The sequence below is a fragment of the Scedosporium apiospermum genome (genome assembly GCF_000732125.1).
Source record: "Scedosporium apiospermum strain IHEM 14462 chromosome Unknown SEQ_SAPIO_0106, whole genome shotgun sequence".
NCBI lineage: Eukaryota > Fungi > Ascomycota > Sordariomycetes > Microascales > Microascaceae > Scedosporium > Scedosporium apiospermum.
Window position 1 is genome coordinate 217,434 of NW_015971807.1, and position 20,735 is coordinate 238,168.

General features: G+C 51.0%; 4 protein-coding genes and 3 pseudogenes across 4 annotated transcripts; 4 read left to right on the forward strand and 3 right to left on the reverse strand.

Annotated features, from left to right (window-relative positions):
- Positions 1–314: 314 nt before the first annotated feature.
- Positions 315–2,116, forward strand: SAPIO_CDS6687 (Cysteine synthase; the record flags this gene model as incomplete). The annotated part of the gene is made up of 6 exons (XM_016788730.1): positions 315–358; positions 458–512; positions 622–705; positions 783–1,142; positions 1,250–1,848; positions 1,918–2,116. 6 exons carry the CDS (start codon positions 315–317, stop codon positions 2,114–2,116), a joined length of 1,341 nt encoding a protein of 446 aa, XP_016641674.1.
- A 2,734-nt stretch (positions 2,117–4,850) lies between these two features.
- SAPIO_CDS6688 (uncharacterized protein) lies at positions 4,851–6,825 on the forward strand (the record flags this gene model as incomplete). Its single annotated transcript, XM_016788731.1, has 3 exons — positions 4,851–5,198; positions 5,559–5,772; positions 5,852–6,825. 3 exons carry the CDS (start codon positions 4,851–4,853, stop codon positions 6,823–6,825), a joined length of 1,536 nt encoding a protein of 511 aa, XP_016641675.1.
- A 191-nt stretch (positions 6,826–7,016) lies between these two features.
- On the reverse strand, positions 7,017–9,979 carry SAPIO_CDS6689 (uncharacterized protein; the record flags this gene model as incomplete). The annotated part of the gene is made up of 5 exons (XM_016788732.1): positions 7,017–7,067; positions 7,168–7,289; positions 7,361–7,442; positions 8,614–8,723; positions 9,778–9,979. The coding sequence occupies 5 exons, from the start codon at positions 9,977–9,979 to the stop codon at positions 7,017–7,019; spliced, it is 567 nt and encodes a 188-aa protein (XP_016641676.1).
- Positions 9,980–12,550: 2,571 nt separating this feature from the next.
- Positions 12,551–13,354, forward strand: SAPIO_CDS6690 (annotated as a pseudogene; the record flags this gene model as incomplete).
- An 814-nt stretch (positions 13,355–14,168) lies between these two features.
- Positions 14,169–15,041, forward strand: SAPIO_CDS6691 (uncharacterized protein; the record flags this gene model as incomplete). Its single annotated transcript, XM_016788733.1, has 2 exons — positions 14,169–14,595; positions 14,665–15,041. The coding sequence occupies 2 exons, from the start codon at positions 14,169–14,171 to the stop codon at positions 15,039–15,041; spliced, it is 804 nt and encodes a 267-aa protein (XP_016641677.1).
- A 2,168-nt stretch (positions 15,042–17,209) lies between these two features.
- Positions 17,210–18,310, reverse strand: SAPIO_CDS6692 (annotated as a pseudogene; the record flags this gene model as incomplete).
- Positions 18,311–19,688: 1,378 nt separating this feature from the next.
- On the reverse strand, positions 19,689–20,336 carry SAPIO_CDS6693 (annotated as a pseudogene; the record flags this gene model as incomplete).
- Between the last annotated feature and the right edge of the window lie 399 nt (positions 20,337–20,735).

Genomic DNA, 20,735 nt, shown 5'->3' on the forward strand with positions numbered 1-20,735 from the left:
GTCCGGCGTAGGACGGCTCCAATGTTTCTTGGTTTCCTGTTTACTGATATATAAAGGGTCCTCTCGACCACAAGGTTCTGCTCTATACGTCATTCCCGTCCTCCCCTCCTCGTCCAACTTGAACACCTTTTTTTCTTGCTCTCCCAGCTCCTCCTGATTCGAGTGGCTTCCTTTGTGCTTTGCGTAACTCGTTTACACTTTGCAACCTTTGGTCGTTTTGACTTTAAGCTTTTTCTCGTGGATCTTCCATCTACACGCAGCGGCAACACCCCTCCTCTTCTAGCTCTCTAAGTAGCTCTAGATCACAAGACACAATGTCTCAACCTCAGCGATTCGAGACCCTCCAGCTTCACGCCGGGTATGCGATCCATCCATCCTTTTTTGAACCGCGCATTCCCCAAACCTCGCCGGGTCTGCCCCGCGGCACAATTGAGGGGTTTGCTAACTTCCAACGCAGTCAGGAACCCGACCCCACCACCCTCGCCCGCGCTGTCCCCATCTATGCGACCACTGTAAGTTAGGCCCAGCACGCACAAGGGGCCCAACACCTGCGCGCCATGAACGGCATTGACACTTGTGAGAATGAATCGGCTAATCGAAGGACCCTCCCCCGCCCTATAGTCTTTCGTCTTCAATGACTCCGCCCACGGTGCGAGGCTCTTTGGCCTCAAGGAGTTTGGCAACATCTACAGCCGTATTATGAACGTACGTACTCATTGAGTCCTCCACGATAGCCGAAAAGACTTGAGACTTACGAGAGACCTTTTTTTCCTCTTCACCAGCCTACCGTCGATGTCTTCGAGAAGAGGATAGCTGCTCTTGAGGGCGGTGTCGCCGCTGTTGCCACCTCCTCCGGCCAGGCTGCCCAATTCATCGCCGTCGCCGCCCTCGCTCACGCCGGCGACAACATTGTCTCCACCTCCAACCTCTACGGTGGCACCTACAACCAGTTCAAGGTCTTGTTCCCCCGCCTTGGCATCCAAACCAAGTTCGCCAACGGTGATAAGCCCGAGGACATTGCCGCCCTCATCGACGACAAGACCAAGGCCGTCTACGTCGAGAGCATTGGTAACCCCAGGTACAACGTTCCCGATCTCGAGGCCATTTCCAAGGTCGCCCACGAGCATGGTGTTCCTCTCATTGTAAGTTGATGTCTGACGCCGAGCAATGTTTTCTTTTCCCCCTAGTTGCCGGTGCCTCTTGTCTACCATTTCATCACTTGCTAACCACATTCGGCAATGTGGCTTAGGTTGACAACACCTTCGGTGCCGGTGGCTACTTCATCCGACCCATTGAGCATGGTGCCGATATCGTCGTCCACTCCGCCACCAAGTGGATCGGCGGCCACGGCACTACCATCGCCGGTGTCATTGTCGACAGCGGCAAGTTCGACTGGGGCCAGCACGCGGCCCGCTTCCCCCAGTTCGTCGAGCCTGCCGAGGGTTACCACGGCCTCAAGTTCTGGGAGACCTTCGGCCCCATCACCTTCGCCATCCGCGCCCGTGTTGAGATCCTCCGTGACCTCGGCGCCTGCCTCAACCCCTTCGGTGCTCAGCAGCTCCTCCTCGGTCTCGAGACCCTCAGCTTGAGGGCCGAGCGCCACGCTCAGAACGCCTCCACTCTTGCCCAGTGGCTCGAGAAGAACCCTAACGTCGCGTGGGTCTCGTACCCCGGTCTTGAGAGCCATCCTTCGCACGAGAACGCCAAGAAGTACCTCCAGCGCGGCTTCGGCGGTGTCCTCAGCTTCGGTGTTAAGGGTGGCGGTGACGCCGGCAGCAAGATTGTCGATAGCTTCAAGCTCATCTCCAACCTTGCCAACGTTGGCGACTCCAAGACTCTTGCTATTCAGTAAGTCGAACTTAATTTCCCCTTTTAATATCTCGTCGAGTAAATTCAAACCTAACTCTCTACGTCTAGCCCCTGGAGCACCACCCACGAGCAGCTCTCCGATGAGGAGAAGATCAGCGCCGGCGCCACCGAGGACCTCATCCGCATCTCCGTCGGTACCGAGCACATTGATGATATCATTGCCGACTTCGAGCAGGCCTTCAAGGCTGTCGCCGAGAAGGATGCTGAGGCTCCTAAGGCTGAGGTCGTCGTGCCCCAGACCGAGTAGACAAAATGGGGATAGGGAATGAAGGAAAGTCGTTACGAAGAGGAAGCTTTTATACTTTTTGATAACTGGAAACCTGTTGGCGCGTTGGAGTTGTATACTTGTTGTTCTTCGTATCGTTTAATGAATACCCCGTAGAATCACCATTCTCTGTCTCTGCTGCTGTTTGTAGATGTGAATGTTAATAATGCGCACACTGCCTAGGACACATGTTTGGCGGCTGTCGGACATAAGCCATTTCTAAATTAGACCCGACCGGAACCTACTGAGGCATGCAATCCTTGACCAAGATCTTAAACGTCAGCTTATGAGATCATCGCCACCACCCGACATATCATATGGGAGGGGTCAGCCAAATACGGCTACTTGACGGAAGCCTATATACAGGAAGGTTTTAATGGAAGGAAGGAAAGGGAAAGGAATTCGTTCGGAAAGGGCGCGACGTGACTGTATGTACTGGAACCGTTGCTGTGATGCCGGCGGTCGTAACAGCGGCTGGCCGGTGCCCTCGTGCCGTTGCCGCCAGGCGGTGCCGGCGTTGGTGGCAAAAATTAGCTTGGGCTCTTGCTAAAGCCCTCTCTACGGCTCAGCTCGTTATAGGAAGTTCTTCTCGGAGAAGAGGGTACTGCAAGCTTCCCCCGGCAGCGGGCCTCCGTGGCCCCACCAAACTCGAATGCCGATTCCAGTTGCCTCCGACATACGAGCTCGCCGCCCACCACGATTTGTGTCGAAAAGTAAGCAACTGCACACGTAGTTGTTTCTTCCTATGGCCGAGTTCGTTCTAGAGACGAATCCTATCCTCAACGGACTCCTACTGTAGCACTGGAGACTTGCAAATCTCTCCCTCCTAAAGCCGCCCACTAACTAGCCGCTACACATTGCTTCTGGTGATTCTTCCAGTCACTACGCTGACACTCCGTGAACAATACCTCGCATGTTTGCACTTTCCACATCTTAATAACCCCCCAACCTTTTGCCGTCACTTTGTGGCACACACGACATTGGTAACTCCGGGGAATTGGCATTTCGACTCTATACACCTCCTCGACTAGAGGACTGAAAAAGGCGGGCGAGATGGCGGTGAACGGCGCGTCTAGATAAAACATTCCAGTTGAGCACGTCAGCTTTGAAATCTGGAGGAAAGACCCCATTTCCACACGTGCAGAGAGTCCGTGTCTCCGACTCATCGTCGCAAAGTCTGGGTAATCTCCGCCGGCTCGGGAGGGCGGGTTGCGGGCCCTAAAGACGGGTGAAAGTCGTGGGAAATGCTATACTCTACGCGAACGCAGTGGAGCACTCGTCACGCGTCCCACAAAATTTCTTAGGTGAGACCCGTCACTGGGACCGAATAGGGGGGACAGGCAGAGGGCGGTCGGGTTTGCGTTGATCCAAGCCTTTTGACTGGTCCGGGAGCGGCACCAGCTTACGGGCTGGAAAAGGATTCACCTGTGGGCTTCCTAAAACAGGGCGCGTCTGACAGCAGTGCCATCCAGTACGAAGACAACGGCCCCCAGAACTTGGAGGCCGAGGGCGATGATCGTGCTGCACAGCCGTCATGAATGGCAGAGCAATCGAGCAGGTAAGCAGGGCGAAATACGTTTTGGTCTTGGCGATGGGAGTCCCGAAATATAATGACGGGAACGTCGCATAGGAGTCGGCCCCATCACATCCCAAACGCTCCTTTCTCCGTTTCACAGGAAATGCCAGATGCTATGTGCATGTTTGAAAAATTCGAACCAAAACTAGCACGATGACCGACCTCTCAGCAAACATCCTCGAGTGTGCCCATCGAGCGGGGGGCGACTTGCATCTGAACAGCAAACGTATCATTGCCTGCTGCGATGGTACTTGGAATAACACGTACGTCCTCCATGTATCTGACAAGACACTCTCTCCCCTCAAACGAGCTCTAACCAAGACGCGTATTATCCTGTTCAGCAACTCATTGGACTCTGGAATCGCGAGCAATGTCAGCCGTCTATCCGGGGCTATCGCTCAGAAATGTTGCACTGGGAAGCCACAGATCATCTACTACCACCCCGGGGTTGGTACCGATGAATCCAAGATTTCCAAGTTGACTGGAGGAATGTTTGGACTTGGGGTACTCTCGGTTAGTCCTCCTGCCCTTTCCCTTATTTCTGTTTTCTCCTTTGTTTTCTGTGGCTGACTGTGAGGGTAGGATATTGTCGAAACTTACCGGTTTATTTGCGACAATTACAACTCCGGAGATGAAATCATCATCATCGGCTTCTCCAGGGGCGCATTTGTCACGGGCCGACCTTTATGCAGGCCCAAAAGCGGTAGGACACGGCAGAAAGTAACAGCAGGACGGCTGCACGCGGCCGGCCGGCAGACGACAGGGAAGCGATCGGAGGCGCGAGAAGTGATCGGTGGCGATCACCCCTGTGATCATAACGATCACCAAACGATCGGTTCCGATCAGTCAAGAAAAAGCTCCGATCACTCTGGGAGGCTTGAAAGGGAAACGTCTATATAAACTACGGGTTCTACTATGTATCTAGTTTGTCTTTCAAGACTCTCCAGTAGTCAATTCAAGAACAACTACACCCCTACACTTGAATACGCACTTCTCACCAATATCTTGTGAATACTGCTTGACTGCCTCACTTACTTCACAACAGGCACCCCCGACCCCGACACCAGCTGTACCCACCTGATAATTTGACGACAGAGTGTTAGGATCGTAACAGCATTCACAGCCCGATCTGTTGCCAATATGATTTGCAGCTTAGGCTTTCTCAACCGCACGGGGCTAGACCAGCTCCCCCGCATTTTCCACGACTATCAGCACTGGTCTGACTGGACATCCGAGACGAAATACAACGAGGAGAAGTACCTAACGGCGTTCAACCTGGAGAATTACGTTAGGATCCAAAGGTTGGGGGCGGCGCGAAAGAATTCCGGGTGGGGTGGGAATCTGGAGGAACTCGAGCAACAACTGAAGGACGAGAAGAGGAGGTTCTTCAGGGAGGTGACGACGCTTGCCCGCGAAGATTCTAACACAGGGAAGAAGCGCATGGACCTCCGCAAGATTGGGTTCAAGTACCGTGAGTGGTTGAATAAGGTACGATCATGAACTCTACGCTCCAACTCCCTGCCTACCTGCTCGCTAACCTCATGCTCTAAATGATAAGCACGAGCTAAGCCTGGTAGAGAGAGGCCCAGATTCGTCGTTGGATTGGACCGCGCCGATTGAGGGGAGGGTGCGGGCCGTTGGTAAGGATAACTGTTAATATTCATGAAAAAATTAACACGGGATGCTGACCTACAAACTCTCTGACTCACTAGGTGTCTGGGATACAGTGGGGAGTTTGGGGTTCCCATAAATGCCCTGGGGTATACGCAGCCGGGGGAGGGACGAGGTAACTGTGGCCCTGCCCTTAAGTCCAATCATCTTGACTCTTACCGACTAACGGCTGAGCAGCTGAGGTTTGCCGACCTCGATGTCCACCCTAACGTAGATTACGCCTTCCATGCCCTTGCGCTGGATGAATGGCGCACCGCGTTTGGTCCAACAATGTGGAGTCGAGCTCCCGATAACAACAACACCCAACTACGCCAAGTTTGGTTCCCTGGCAACCACGGGAACATTGGAGGAGGATGGCCAGACCAGAAAATCGCTACCATTGCCCTCGCCTGTGAGACATCAATGATCACTGGCGCAATTAGCCCACCCCCGAAACGCGGACTATCGCTGACGCTCAAGTCTTACTATAGGGATGGCCGATCAGCTCACATCTGTAGGAGTCGAGTTTAGCAAGCCTGAGATGCAGCGCATTTTTTACAACATGAATCCTGGAGTAAAGGCGCGGCCGTGGGCGATGGGCAAGATTTGCAACCCAAAAGGGTTAACTACTTATCCTGACAGGATGTATGGCTTGCGGCCGTGGCGTTTATTCTCACAGAGGCAAAAGAACGGCCGAAAGCCTGGCCTGTATACCATTGATGGCTCCGACGATGAAATGCTTCCCAACACCGAGGAGTACGTTCACCCATCAGTTCGCATTCGCTACCTCTACGATGGGAGAGGCCTGGATGACGTGCAGCATTGGACTTGCCGCTCTCTCACCAAACATGGCTACGGCCTTGCCCACCAGTTGGAGCCATTTCTGGCCCCTCGGCCACATCGTATCCCGGAGGCCTTTACGCCCTTTCACACTCTTGTAGGGGGGCTTGTTCCCTTCTATGACGGGGCGGGGTCTCCAGGCGACCGTGTTCATCTGCACGTCGACATGAAGACGCCCCTGAGATACGTCAGGACAGAACAGCCAAACGAAATGGACCTCCTCGAAATCGATAACCCTACTTCTCACTGGGCCTGGAAGATGGAAGATAGAATTCTCCCAGAGGAAGCCCTGGGAACGTGGGAGCGCATGTACGTGAAGATCAACGACTCGCTGGTTGTGTGGCAGACCGGGGCCGATAAGCGCGGGAACGACAGTCTTATGGCACAGCGGGAAGTTGGCAGGCGAGCATCAGCCATTTCGAGATATATGAGGAACTCCTGGAACGCCACTGCTAATAACTCACGTCCGAGATGGAAATTGTTTAAGAAGTCTATTCCAGAGAAGATAAAGCCGGCTGCATTCCCAGGGGAGTACGGCTATCACGACATTACTACATGGCGAGTTGACGATGCGGCGCCTCTAGCAACGCGATATCCAGACTCCGCGACTTTTGTATCAGACTGATAGGGTAGTTTTATCTTAGTGTAACTACCCAGCCTTGGGCTAGTTCTTGAATTTAAAGCTATTATTAACATTCCAATTTCGCATTACCATAGCTCCTAACATTAGAATGCGACATCAAGATAATAACATCAATGAAACGAAAAACATATATAAGTGCAAGTCTCTCCTTTAACCCAAAACTATTCTTGTTTCTAATCACCACCACCGCCAAAGTCATGATTTCGTCCATCCACAACATAAGTCTAGGTAGTTAGCATATCAAGTTATTCCAAACACAGAGGTTAAGGAAATCTACCACTCACCATAACCATCTATATACACATCGTGCTACACATCATTTACCACATCAGTAACCAACACACTACCAATCAACCCCACACCAACACCCAGCACCGCACCGGCCGCCACGCCTCCCATGGCAGGCCCGCTCTTCTTAGGAGCGTGCTGCTGCTGCGGGTAATCACCTTAAACCCCAAACTGTAGAATGAGAAAGATATTCACATTCAGTAGGACAAAAGAATAGCAAAAGTCCTACGATGGACCTTGATCAGGTCCTTGACCCGCACAGCGGCATAGCCTGTTAGATTCTGCTTAGGCTTCTTGTTCTCAAGAGTATTCTTTCGAGTAGTTAGTCAGAGCCGAGTAGCACAACCCACAATACAAACAGGTCTATGCCGCCCGCTCACAGGAATAAAAGACACAGGCTAGGGGCCACACCACTAAGAAGAAATAGTTTAATGGTCATTGTATGGTCGTAATGGTTAAATAGGACGTGGGGAAGTCAGCGATCGGTCGGAATCTGCATCGTGGAACAACACGGGCAGAGGAGAGAGGAGGAAAGTAAGGATAGTAAGAAGTGAAATTAAAAATAAAAATAGTAAAAGACTGATTTCTAAAAACAACTTGTAGGCTAAATGGAAACGACCGATTGCTCTCTGCTGCAAAGCTTCCCTTCGCCTTCTTCCGCGCTACTACTTTCTCGTCTAAGTTCTACTCTATGGATGTAGGAGCCTTCATCCCGTTTTATGTGTAAGTGAGGTTCGGCTATATAATACTTCGGGCTTCTGCGGCAAGAATACATGTCTCAATACTAATTGATATTTTATTATTTACTTATTTTTGCTGTGGTACCTCTTTTTTTTTCTCTAGCACTTACCGAGATTCGAAAATTCGAGAGATAGAGAGACGTTTTCTAGTGCTTAAGTCGTACCTTCCAAAGTGTTTTAACTGTATTCTTTCTCTTTCCTTCGCACCTACCGCGTGACTACTTGTTATCTAGGAGATGTGTTTCTTTCCTTTCTTTTTTTTTTTCTTTTTTCCTTCCTTTAACCTATGTATGGGATCATATTCGAGTTTCTCTAACCAAGCGTACCCAAATTAAGAAGTTAAAGGCCTCAGACACTATCGTTGACATGCCGCTAAACTACCTTGACGACCTCGGGCAGGCACGAGCCCAAGCTATCGTGACAGACAAGCGTTACAAAGCATGCGAGGTTATCGCGGAGACGGAATGCTGGCAAGCGACCGGATCAGGAAACCAGGATGGCTATGTCCAGGTATTTGTTCCCTTCGCGAGCAAACCGCAGAAATTGGTGGCCTGTGTCTAATAGATGATGTTTTCCAATATAGATCTACACAAAGAAAAATCGAGATATGAACCGGACGGGTCGTGGTGCTCAGACAGCTTTTCTCCTGCATATTGTATCATTCGTGGCCAAAACTGGCTCAAACCCGGATGGTCACGTAAGTCACCTTTGTGACAATCGCAAGTGCTTTAACCCCTCTCACCTGGTCGACGAACCTCCTGCCCAGAACAATGGGCGCAAGGGCTGTCCAGGGCCAATCTTCTGCAGCGTTCACGGCCACTGCATAGCAGACCTGTGCCAGCACCGGCCCCGCTGTATACGGCCAGCGAGAGACGATATATTCTGCTGCCTTGCAATTAAGGAGGGCGATTCGAAATGGAATCCCTAGTTTATTAAGCTAGGAGTGCGGTATATGGTATGTGGAATATAGGGCGAGTCCACGCGCTTATTTTACACGGTTAGTCGGATGAGCATGGCCTATCCAGTTGAGCTAAAGAAGAATGACGAAGGGCAACATGAAATAATATGCTGGGAAACCAATAACTGGGCCCATTGCGCTCATGCGGTAGATAAACAAGAAGACAGCATCCCACCAGAAACCAAGATGCCCTTACTACAGAGCCTTGCGGAATAGGTACTTTGTGTTACGGCTTTGGCTCACTACCTAGCTGTCAGATATAAGTGATAGCTTGCGACTGTGGAAGTAAGGGAGCGTAACTTGCTCACTTCAGGCTGGATATCTGTCGATGGTTTACTTACAATGCTAGTAATGATTCACCTACTGAATTCATTACTAGCGGTGGATCACACAGCGGATTCTGGAACTATTAGAGAGTAAAGGCTTGATTCTTTAAACTTGGAGAGCAAGCGCTCCTGCGCTCGCTCTTTATACCTAGCGTAGTAGGGTGGCTAGGACTAGTTGCTGCTTGCTGCTAGAGGCAGTAAGGTAGCAATGTGTAACAGTGCCCCCGCTATTCGGAAGACAGGTAACATCCTCATTAGCATACTCGCTTGCTTTTATGAAATTATATACATGAGTTAAACTTGGTTACTCCTCTGAATTCCTTCTCTTTATTGACTACCTGTGTCGCTCGCTCGCTCTCTTGTTTGCCTACTTGCTGCTTTCTAGCTGCTTTCTCATAGCCTGATGCAAGCTAGGGCTGAGGCTGTCCTGGGCTAGTCAAGGGCGCTTGGGAGCGTGAGGTACTGGCGTGCTCGACTGCAAGCTCGGCGGCATTACTCTCTGTGCCACTCGCTCGTCTTCAAGTGATCTTAATTGCGACTTTAGATTGTGTTGCTCGAGTTCGAGTTCCTTCACTTGCTTCTCTAGCTAGCCAAAGTAGGGTATTGAAGCAGTCCTTAAGACTGGCTATCTGAGCATCGGCGATCATGTCTTTCTTGGCCTCAAGCTCCCCGACTTGCTTGTCGATACCTTGGATGACTTTAGTGAGCAGGTCATAGTCATTGGGCTCGCTTGCGTCATCGGGGTTGGCGTTGTTACTAGCCTTCTGGGTTGCTGCCTTGCTGTCGACTAGGATAACGCTCTTGTCCTCGTTACCGATGTCCATCGGGTCTTCGGTGTTGCTCGCTCGCTTAGAGGTAGTGGGCTGACTTTTCTCAGCTAGGGAATCGAGTGAGGTGCCTGGCGCCCAACTTTTCGATTTTAGCTGCTATGAACTCCGTGAGCGCGTATCCGTGCGGATAGCGCGCAACACCGGGAGAGTCGGCTTGCGAGGGAGGTGCTTCTCCCAATCGCTCTTTGTCTCACTTCTTGCCGGAGCCGAGTAGCACATCCCAAAACACAAACAAGACTGTGCTACTCGCTCATCGGAATAGAGAGCATAAGTTGGAATCACACAACATAGAAGAATTGGTCCAATGGCCGTCACATGGTCGTAATAGTCAAGTAGGACATCGGGAAGTCAACGACGAGTCGGAATCTACATCGTGGGACATAACAGTTAGAGAAGAGAGGTGTTATGATAGATACTCTAGTGATGGTAGTACTGTTGGCCTGGGTGAGAACTGTGGCGCAACGCCAGACCCATACGCATAATTAGTATATATAGTGCCACTTGACATTATACAACACGTCTATAGGTATATGGGGGCGCAGTACTGCCCACGGCCTGATGTCCCAATAGGGATCAGGGACCGGCTGCGCCGGTGACCCTCACCCTTCCTCCTTCTTCCCCCCTAGCTTGCTGTTCAGGGTCCCCGGGCATATTCTCTCAAAGAAGGCCTGTCACTCTCTCTAAAGACCAGAAGGCCTTCCCACTCCTCAGTGCTGTCGTGTGTGGTTCCACTGGCCCCACCCTTCCCATTGGGTTCCCATCTCTGTCATAGTGCCAGAAGTCTGCTGGCCAGCCCTCGTCTGATATCTTTCTCACTTTTCAGCTGAAGGCGAAGTGTTCCTAGGTTATCTCGTGTCCACAGCTGTAGTACGGGGCGTAGTTCTCATGTCGGCATGCCCTGTGGTAGCCTACAAAGTCTCCGTGCCCCATTCTAGCCTGTAGTAGCTTAGACAGTATTTGCCTAGGGATCTTGAGGTCCTCGTGGGTCCCTACCTTGTAGCCTTAAGAATCGCCAGCTCACGATGGAAGTATGGCCCAACGAAATGAGGCCTGGTGATGATTTGGCTGACTGGAATCTTGGCTGCATCCTCTGGAGCGATGTACGAGGTATGCGGCGTGATTCTATCCCGAAGGATCAATATTTCCATCCTATTCCATCCTATCCCACCCTCAATACAACTCTAGACAGAGACAGAGCTTGATGAGTGAATATCGTCAAAGAGGGAATCTCCTCATTCGCCTCATGCATGTGCTGCGTGCATTAGCAAATTGGCTGGATATCTATACTGTTTCAATCTCTGCAACGCCCCGGCCGACGACCCACAGGATCAGTGGGGCCCCGTACTACTATAAAATCTAGAAATCATCAAAATTTGACAGCCCGGGGAATGATGAAGATGGACTTCTTCAAGCAAGTGGTGCTTTTACGGGTTGACGGATGGAGAGAGTGTGATACTGCAGGGATCGTGCGTGACAGCTACCCTGCCCTATACCCCGACACGGCGACAGGGACTTGTAGAGCTTTTTTTTTTTCTTTTTTTCTTCATCCCCACCAACAATTAGGCCGCTGTCTGTGAGACTGTAACTATTGCCTCTGTGTCACCTCAGCAGTTTATTAGAGTATTTCCGAACATATATACCGAGACCGGGATAGATCGGGCGATACCGAGGTACTTTGTAGATTACACTAGTTTTAGTCCCTGAGTCCCTGACATAAAGTTGACTAAATTAGACTAGTTTAGTTTAAAGTGAAAAGTCCCTTTGAACAGCTGCCAGGGGTACCCGGGGAAAGCGGCATGACGTCAAGCGGACCGAACCGGCCAATTCCTCCTAATCCGAGTAAGTTTACGTACGATCTAATCTTATTAGGGCAAGCCGAGTGGGTTCGCAAAGAGGAGTAGTTCGTACAACTGTGGTTTTGTTTAATTGTGCGAGGGTCAGTATGGTACCCCAACTGATCCTCCGGTCCCCCGAGGTAGTAGTTTAGTGTTGTAGTACTGTAGTGCCATAGTACCATAGACCGTTGGACTTCGTAGTTTCCACGATGTCCGCCAGTGCTAGGATTTCCCGAATTTCTCTCGTTCCTTTCACCCTTCTCGGGTGGGCCTCTCTGTGTTCCATTGTCATCTCTTCTAAACTATAATTGTCGCAGGAACCACTGTCATGCACCCAGGCCAAGAGATGCTATGCCCAATGATACAGGTGGCATTGAGTGTTGGTGACTTGGTCCCACCCGCGGACCAGATCTGCATCACGCGTACATGCACCAGCCCAGGCACCAGATACCAAAATCCTTCAATCCTTCATCCTTCACACTTTTCTCTCCCTTGCTGTTTCCACCTGATCCATCTGATCCTCTGCATTCACCTTTCACACTCGCAGTTTTGGCCCCCAACAGGGCTTCCAGATTCCAGATTCCCGATTCCCAATCCGCGACCCCCAATCCCCTCCTTCAGCCCCCTATTCCGAACAGTTTCAACCATTAGTATCATTACCACCATCACCATATTTACCATCAATCACTTATTTCACTTCGGATATCGATAACCAGCAGCAGCAACGACTATGCACCTCATCTCCTATGCTATTTGGCCCCTTCTAGGCTTGTTAGCCTACCTTGGGGCCGCCGTCAATGCTGCTAGTGTGCTGGAAATCGACGTGGTCTTTCCGCGCACCAACGAGACATATGCGCCGATAGACTACTTTCCCATCGTCTTTGCACTACAGAATGCTGAGCTGGCCAAACATCTCAAGCCCTCTATCTACTCATTTGTCCGTAATGGGACCGACTTGTTGGATACGTTCGGGCACTCCATTACCGACCTAACCTCTACCAACTTCTCCTCCAGCGAGCCCTACTTTGTCTACCACTACCTGAAATCCATCACCGAGGGGCCTCATCGGCTGTTCGCGACTGCTATCTGGAGAAGCTGTGATGAGAGTGGCGATCAAGTTGCCATCGTTGGCCATGATATCAACCTCAGTATCTACTTCAATGTCGAGAGAGGCGGCCAAGAAGTCGATCTTGTCGCTGCTACAGAGAAATGTTCCCCTCAAGACGGAGTTGCTATCAACGTGACTGACCAAACACACGACGTTCCTGAGAAGCTGTCTTGGGAGCAACAACAACTGTCCGGTACTTGTGCAGTGTTGGCCTCCTCCTCCCCGACCCCAACTGCAGACCCCTGCCGGGTGAAGATTGACACAACTGTGGCTGCGAGCATGTCTGCCTTTTTGAAAAACGCGTTGTGCAAAGGCCTGAACCCACCTTCCGACTGCCCTGAAGAAAGCGCCGTGCAGAAGCTAGTCGTTACAGGTGTTGCGGGCTTCGCAGCTGCTTCCGGCGCTATTGTATTCCTTCCTGCCTAATTAGATAACGGGTAGCATGACCTGACCTAGCACAACCCCACATCCCATCTTATTTTAATACCTACTTCTTTTATTTGATGTCTTTTTGTTATGTAGATGTAGGGGTTGTAGTGTAACCATGTAATTATGGAGATAGAGCCAGGTCTTGACTAGCAAACACCTGCGTCGTTTAATTAATTTACTTTCACCTCGCATATGTCGTACCTCTTCCTGATTTTCCCATGTTTACGCATCCTACTACATCCCGGCAAGGTTACCGCGCAGCGAAGTTGCCCAAAATGAGAAACACAAGATACTCAAGACCCACCCCCACACACACATCCCCTCCCCCCTTGTCCTCTTTCCCCCTCCCTCTGCTTCTCGTATTCCTCCGTGGGGTCATAACCATCCTCGTGGCGTCCTTGGCCGTCCTCATGAGTCCCTAAAGGATCGTGTTGGTCCGTTGACCTGATGAACTGAGAAGTCATGTCAGCTTGACAGTGGACATGGTCGAGTGGTTTGGTGTCTGTTGGAGACCCCCTTCTCCTCTCGGTTAGAAAAGGGGTCCTCAGAGAAGGGATAAGATGATAGTAGCAGCGGAGGCCTCCTTACTTAAAGTTGCTGTCACGTCCGCCTCGAGAGTCAAGTCCATTCCGACATCAAGCGGCATCTGCAACGCGCTTACTGTCTAATATATGTCTGTATCATAACGGAGATACGCACTCTGAACTATGAACCCGGAACCTCTGAACAAGAACTTGAAACCTACTGACAGTTCTGCCCTCATCTAGCCGTCCGCAATACAAGATCACACACCCCGAGCTACCCAGTCACCATGGTGGCTTCATCATGGCTCACGGTGGCACTTGGGGCTGTTAGCCTCATGCCAGGAGCCATGGCGTTCATCCCTCCAGTTAACACCTCTACCCAGGCTGACTACTTCTACCCTGAACGATGCACCGTTTCCAGTCCGAGCACCGGAAATTGGTCCGTCTATCCCAACCTCAAAGCCATCAAGAGGTGCCAGCAGACTATGTTCTACGACTTCTCGCTGTATGACCCTGTCGCTGACCCGAGCACCAGTCATCGCATCCAAACTTGCTCTTCTTTTGGCCCAGATTTTGACAACCTGCCATCGGAGGCGGTGGCCGCCAACCTTGTCCAGTCCGCCACTTCTGTTAATGTCGAGTTTGAGCTTGGATGGTGGCACAAGGCTTTTAGCCTTGCGAAGGGGGCTATCTGGTCGCTTGTGGGGCAGATTCGTGAGTATATCGACAACGGCCACAGAGCTTCAGATCAGCCCTTCATCCTATATGGCTAGTCTGGGCAAGCAACCATCAGCGTTTACATCGGCCAAGATCTGCTGAACCAAGGCCTCAGCACCTCAGCCCTCCAGACTTTTCAGGACAACTTTGACAAACTCAACATCACGACGCCCGGCATAGCTATACAGCTCTGCGGCTTGGGCTATGATAGGACTCACGTCTTTGGCGTCGCAGTTACCAGCAACACCACGTTTACCCCCATTCAGAGTGCCATCAAGTCCTGGGCCAATACGACATGCCTGTCCTTCCTTAGGTCGAAAAGCTTTCCTGGCAAGGCCACGTTCACCACTCCTCTGCTGAACGGTACTGAGACGGAGCAGTGCAGCCTGCCCGCACACTACAAGAACGAATCAAAAGAGAAACAGATGGTCAAATGGGTCTAGAATGGTTCCCGCAAGAAGCTGCTGCAATTCCTCCTGCAGGAATGGTAATGGAACGTCGGAATGGTTGATCAACGGGAATAGAGCCGAATCACAGCCAAAGGAGGCTTCCAAATAGGGGGAAGCCAGAGATCATGCTAGTGTCAGATAGGGGACACATCCACATGTAAAATAATAGAAGAACTGTCCGGAAATAGGGCCAGACCAGATCTGAAAAGAAGTCAATTGAAAGAAGGACTAATGACTTGATAATTGACTAAAAAAACATGAAGAACTTCTTCTTGAAGTTGAAGAACTTGAAGAACTTGATCTTCCTCTTTGAGAGGAAAGAAAAGAAAAGAAATAACCATGGTCATGGCCCATGGCAAGGAACAATATTCTTCCGCCCCCCCCCCCGGTGCTTGCGGAATCTTGAGAACGTCACCCTTTTCACCGATGTCACCTTTTTCCCCGTCACAATATCATAGTATTAGCTGATGCTAGGTGAATATAGTTAAGCAGAAGAGCTTGTGCGCAAGGCTACAATAGTGAGAAAGGAGATTTTAGGGGATGATCACCCCGACATGCTCACTAGCATAGCCAACTTGGCATTGATGCTTTGGAACCAGGGCTGATAGGAGGAGGCTAAGAAGCTAGATGTGTAGGTGATGGAGACTTTTAAGGTAAAGCTTAGAGATGATTATCCCTTGACACTTAAGAGTATGGCTAACTTGGCGTTGACGCTTTTAAACCAGGGCTAATGGGAGGAGGCTGAGAAGCTGGATGTGCAGGTGATGGAGACTTGTAAGGTAAAGCTTGGGGATGATTATCTCTCCACACTCACTAGCATAAACAACTTGGCGTTTACATGGAAAGCCCAAGGGCGCCTGATAGACGCCCTATCTCTAATGTATAGTTGCGCTTCTTCTCGACAGCGCATTCTTAGTCCGAGGCACCCAGATACACTCTCGTCTTTGGCTGCGTTGGATGATTAGAGTCGTTCTTGATAATATTTTACTTTTCTATAGGACCTACTTAGCAGATAATAAAATTGAAAATTGGTGCCTGCGGACAGATTATTGATTGAAGTGAACCTTAGCCCTGTAGCATTGTCGAGTGTTACGATCCTAACACTGAGGCTTAGTATATCAGGTAGGTACAGCTAGTATCAGTGTTACAATCCTAACACGAGCCCGTTGACGGTATCAGGTGGATACAACTGGTGACAGGATTGAGGTGGTTGTCTGTTGGTGGTAGAGTAAGGCAGTCAAGCAGTGTTCACAAGATATTGGTGAGAAGTGCGTATTCAAGTGTAGGGCTGTAGTTGTACTTGAATTGACTACTGGAGAGTCTTGAAAGACAAACTAGATACATGGTAGAACTCGTAGTTTATATAGACGTTTCCCTTCCAAGCTCTCCCGGGGACCGATGTTCTTCTAGCGTCGGTCCTTCCAAGGACCGTCCGTCCTTCTTCGTCGGTCCTGCCTTGGACCGTTGGGACCGCCTCGTCGGTCCTGTCGGTCCCAATTCTACTGGTCCGTGATCTTCCGAGTTTTATCCTTTTCTGCCACGCCTGACCGCCTTGGGCCTCCGAAACGGCCAGCTCGTGACAAACCATCATGAGCTAATCGCTGGTCGGCTAGCCTTCAACTCTCCCTTTTCCAGGAGTCTACGAGATGATATGATGGTGCAAGTGGTTTTTTTCAACGTCCCAGGTCTTGGTTAATATATCCTCTACTTCGGGAGAGTAATGGCTTGAGTCTCTCAAACAGCTGCAGCAGCGCAGCAGAGACCCTAGCTACTATAAGATATCGGATGCGAGGGAGGAGAGTGCCTGTATGACCCCGATTTATAAACCATGACGTGGTCTTTGATTTGCAGTGTGTCTGATCTCGTCCTTAGCCCTGCGCTTCGCATTATATCTATTGCCAGGAATCTACGATTAACCCGCCTCGCTCTTTCTCCGGGGTGGGGAAATCACTACATGCCATTCGAGCAGAAATAAATTCGCGACCAAGGGGAGACATTCCCAGTCTCTCGTTTCCCGTGAGACAGAAGCCCAAATAGATTCAGGAAATTGATATACTTGTCGGGTCCCATAAGGGGTAGGCTACAACCCAAGATGCCTAAAATGATCCCCGCCTCATCCGCAGCCGCGAGCCGCCTCAACTCACACAATAATACACGCCATATCATGCATGGTTGTACGGATTCCTCTTTTCCAGGCACCATCTCAGTGGCCCTTTATCCAGCATCTCCTTTACCTTCGCACTTTGCTGGACCCTAGTCGCCCTAGCTGCGGTACCAGCACCAGGCTTTGCAAATGTCATGGTGGGTGGAGGGCGACTGGGGATGGCGGCTTTCGCTCCTCTGGCAACGCTATTGGCAACCCCCTTGATCAGACTAATGAGGCCATTTATGAACCTCTTGTCCCGGAGATGGGTGTCACGGTTGGTGTCGAGGTCGGTGCCGATGTCGGTGTCGGCATTACGGTGCATGCTGTTCTCTTCAAGTGACCTCATAGAGAGAGTCACATATGCCACTGATGATTGAACGTGCCTGACCCACGGATCCAAGTACGCGCCGTTGTAAAAGCTCTCCTCTCCAGCATCGTCGAACGCCTCTAGCTCCCACTCATCGATCAACAGATCCCGAGGCCAATGTTCGAGAATGTCACCGCTGCTGAGATACTCTTCGTCGAAGAACTCCCCAGCGACGTCCTCTGCGAAGGGCAAGTCAATGCCCAGCGGTGCGATGGGGACGCAGAGACTGAGGCGTTTGATCTTTCTCTGCTGCTGACGTTTCTTTCGCTCAGGCTCTCTCTCCTTAAATTTGCTCACCATCCGCCGCTTCATCGCCGGCCACTTCTTCTCCTTCTTCTCCCGCCGCTTCTTGTTATCCTCGTCGTGCTGCCCGTTATCCGGGACGCAGCGTTTGTAGCCGGACTTGGGATCCGAAACTAGGGATCCCTCGCAACGAAGACAGCGGGAGCAGTTCTGTGGGTCAATGTAGTAGTGCTTGTTTTGGCACTTCTTCTTGCACTCACAAGAGTCATCCTGCGCCGGCTTGTTGTTGTTGCCATTGTTGCCATTGTTGTTGTCTTGTCGAGAAATGATGTATGGCTTGGATGGATGGCCGGAGGTGCTCGATGCCATATCACGGCTGCCATCGTAACCTTGGATCTGGGCGCGGTTACCAAAGCGTTCAGCGGGATGCGGCGGGCGACCGATGAAGGCAGCAGAAATGAGGTTGGCCGCTACAATCGCCATCTTCAGGGTCTTGGAGACGCGCATGATAGCAGATTCAAACTGAAGTAGGAAGAAGGAGGAAAGGCAAAGGATGAGAGAAAGGGAGATATTGCAGATTGAGTGTGTGGAAGAAATAACTTTCAGACACAGTACGTGAGACAAATTCAAAGCACGAGTATGTATGTCTCGATCGATGTCGGGAGTAGGAACAGAGATATCTAAACAAATACATCTCGAGGAAAGGATGGCCGCCATTTATCGAGCGTGAAGTAGGGCGCCGTATTTCCAAGTGTTTGGCATCACCACCAAGTCTTCACGACAGCTGCAACGGATATCTAGCCTGGCTTGGCAGGGTGGCTCTGTTCGCGCCACTCTAGATAGGATTCCCGAGCTCTGCGTTGGGATGGCGATGACGCGAGGAGATCCAGCGGATCAAATTGGTTCTGGGTGGTTCCAGATTCGAGGGTTCATCATGTCAAGTGAGCTCCCCTCCCTGTGGCTGTACTGATATCCTTGCCGCGAACACGGCCCATAACCTCTAGACTCAGGCCACTGAATACTAACTATAGATCTAGAAGGATTACTGCACCAGCACAGCCAACAAGGGATGTTTCGGAAATAGAGTCTTCCGTGCCTAAAAGGAGATACTCCAATATCGCGGGCCAGCGTGTTGATCCTGAAGGCTTATCATGATGTAGGGTAGGATGTCGGGGCTTGGGTGAGGTAGGATGTAGGATGTCGGCGTGGGCCGATGGCTCGGGCTTCGGCCGGCCTAATTCGGACCCGCCCCCACAGAGGAACCGGAAACTTCATCGGGTAGTACACGGTGATTCCTCGCTACCACACTCCGCGGCTATGTTTCTGGTCGAATGTCCGGCATCGGAACCAACAGCGTTAGATTCCTTTGAAGGATCAGTCGTTAATCCGATACCTCTCATGCTCCCAGCCACCCGCCCCCAAAGCACTGCCAGCGGCCCCCGCAGTGTTTCATCCTACCTGCAGCGGGGCTAACAGCCGCCAAAGTACAGCCAACAAACCCCAAAAGACAACCAATGGCTCCCAAAATACAGCCAACAGTCCAAGGCACAGCTGACGGTCTCGAGTGGTACGATGAATTTCGCTTGGCTCGGCAAACAAGATAAATCAGAAGCGCAGTAAATCCACATCAATGATCGTGATCGTTTCATGCCTACATGGCAGTCCTGATTTTCCGGAGGGCCTTCATCCGTTATAACCCCCGTGTCGGAGTGGGAGCTAGGCCTTTCGCGGCACTGAATGGAGAATGATCTTGTTCGCATTGATGAATGGTGATAGCGAAGCTACTTGGTGCTCTATAGAGCCTGATGGGAACATTGAACCCGGAATATTACGGGATCAGAGTCCACACCCTATGTAAAACCTTGCCGTCGCCCCTAATAATACATTAAAGAACCACCATAACTCCGATCCACAGCACAAGAAGCAGGGCTGCTGGTAGCCGAGCAGTCGCCTCATGTACACCCCCCTTCGCGGCACCTGACTTGGCACTTTCATCCTGTACTGGGCGGTCGAAAACAGAAGCCACAGAATCGAGGACGTAGCTCTCGAAATCTACGGCGCACGGGATACGGTCTTCATTCTCCCTGATGCAACTCTGGTACGCTCTCTGCGCGTCAAACTCGTCGCGTTCCTGGACTGGGTCGAAAGTATGGTAGAACCACTCGTAGGTCTCGTTCCAGTAATCAAAGGCCAAATCGTCATAGTCCTTGGGGATTTCGGAGATCCAGGCACAGTCCCAAAGGGGATCCTCGGCGGTGCGTGGGTGAGTGTCATAGTACGATGACGAGAAAGCGCTGAATTCGGGTGGCTGAGTGGGCAGCGTGTCCTTGACCTTTTCGATCTCGGAGGCACAGATTGATGAAGGGTGAATGCTGCCGGTTGGGGTGGCGGACAGACTGGAAGTCGAGGAGGGAGTTTCCACCACTATTCCAGTTGTCTCTTGTCGAGCATAGTGGTGAGGATGGCTTTGGGTCTGATAAGCTGTAGCGAGCCCGAGAAGAAAAAAAGAAAAGGTGGCGATGACACGATTCATGTTGGTGTGTTGTGTTGGAGGAATGAGTTGTGTAGTGGCTGTCTTGACTATGCGCGAGAAGACACAAAAAAGTTTGAAGGAAGTTGGAATGGTTGGTGTGAGAAAATGGCGTTGAGAAGACAGACGGGCCGGGGAAGATTCCTCCAGAACAAGTTTGGGGGAAATGTAGATTAGGGAGAGACGTTGACAAGAGAAAAAAAAAGTGATATATATGACATGACCTGGAAGTGGTCACAGACCGGTTATCCTGTTGGCCATTCCATTTTTTTTCTTGGCGCTGTTAGTTCTGGACCTTTCAATCACGATGGATTGATCAAGATGGTGGTCTATTAATAGTCCGTGTATGCAGCCGGGAAGGATTGCACACCCCAAGGCGCAGCACGCTTCCGCCGCCAACAC